General features: G+C 44.3%; 1 protein-coding gene across 1 annotated transcript in view; it reads right to left on the reverse strand.

Annotated features, from left to right (window-relative positions):
- LOC119582378 overlaps positions 1-451 on the reverse strand; it is a 9,752-nt gene that overhangs the window by 7,270 nt on the left and 2,031 nt on the right. The window contains exon 2 of the mRNA XM_037930592.1: positions 32-160. Coding sequence (XP_037786520.1) covers positions 32-160 — 129 coding nt within the window. The remainder of the gene's footprint in view (positions 1-31; positions 161-451) is intronic.

The raw sequence follows: 451 nt of genomic DNA on the forward strand, positions 1-451 counted from the left end.
CGACTGAAAATAACGACGACTGGACACTCACCTTAAACTTCTCATGCGAAAGGATGACTAGAGAATTCCCCGTCATGTCGAGCACCTGCGTACCGGGGTCAATGCCAGGGGGGATAGTGTTCAGACCCTTGTTCACACACTCTACCGTCTGCTTCCCGCCCTGTAATACATTAACGAGAAGGTCAGTGGTAAGTAGCACAGAGAAGGAGAAGGAAGGTAAACAAACAGACTCTGGACGTAGACCAACCTGTGAAAGGGAAGTGTGTTTGCCGAGTAATATTTTACGGTATGGAAATAGAGCAACTTTACTCGCGCATTCGTCGAGTTCATTTGAGCAAGTTCTATGGTGTATATGTGCAATTGGCTGGACAGATGGTCAGTTAAAAGTGTCATTTTTATAATACCTGTTTGTAACTTTCACCTTCAAGAGAGGAAATGTCTTTTGTACAAT

Source organism: Penaeus monodon, chromosome 15 (assembly GCF_015228065.2).
Source record: "Penaeus monodon isolate SGIC_2016 chromosome 15, NSTDA_Pmon_1, whole genome shotgun sequence".
Classification (NCBI taxonomy): domain Eukaryota; kingdom Metazoa; phylum Arthropoda; class Malacostraca; order Decapoda; family Penaeidae; genus Penaeus; species Penaeus monodon.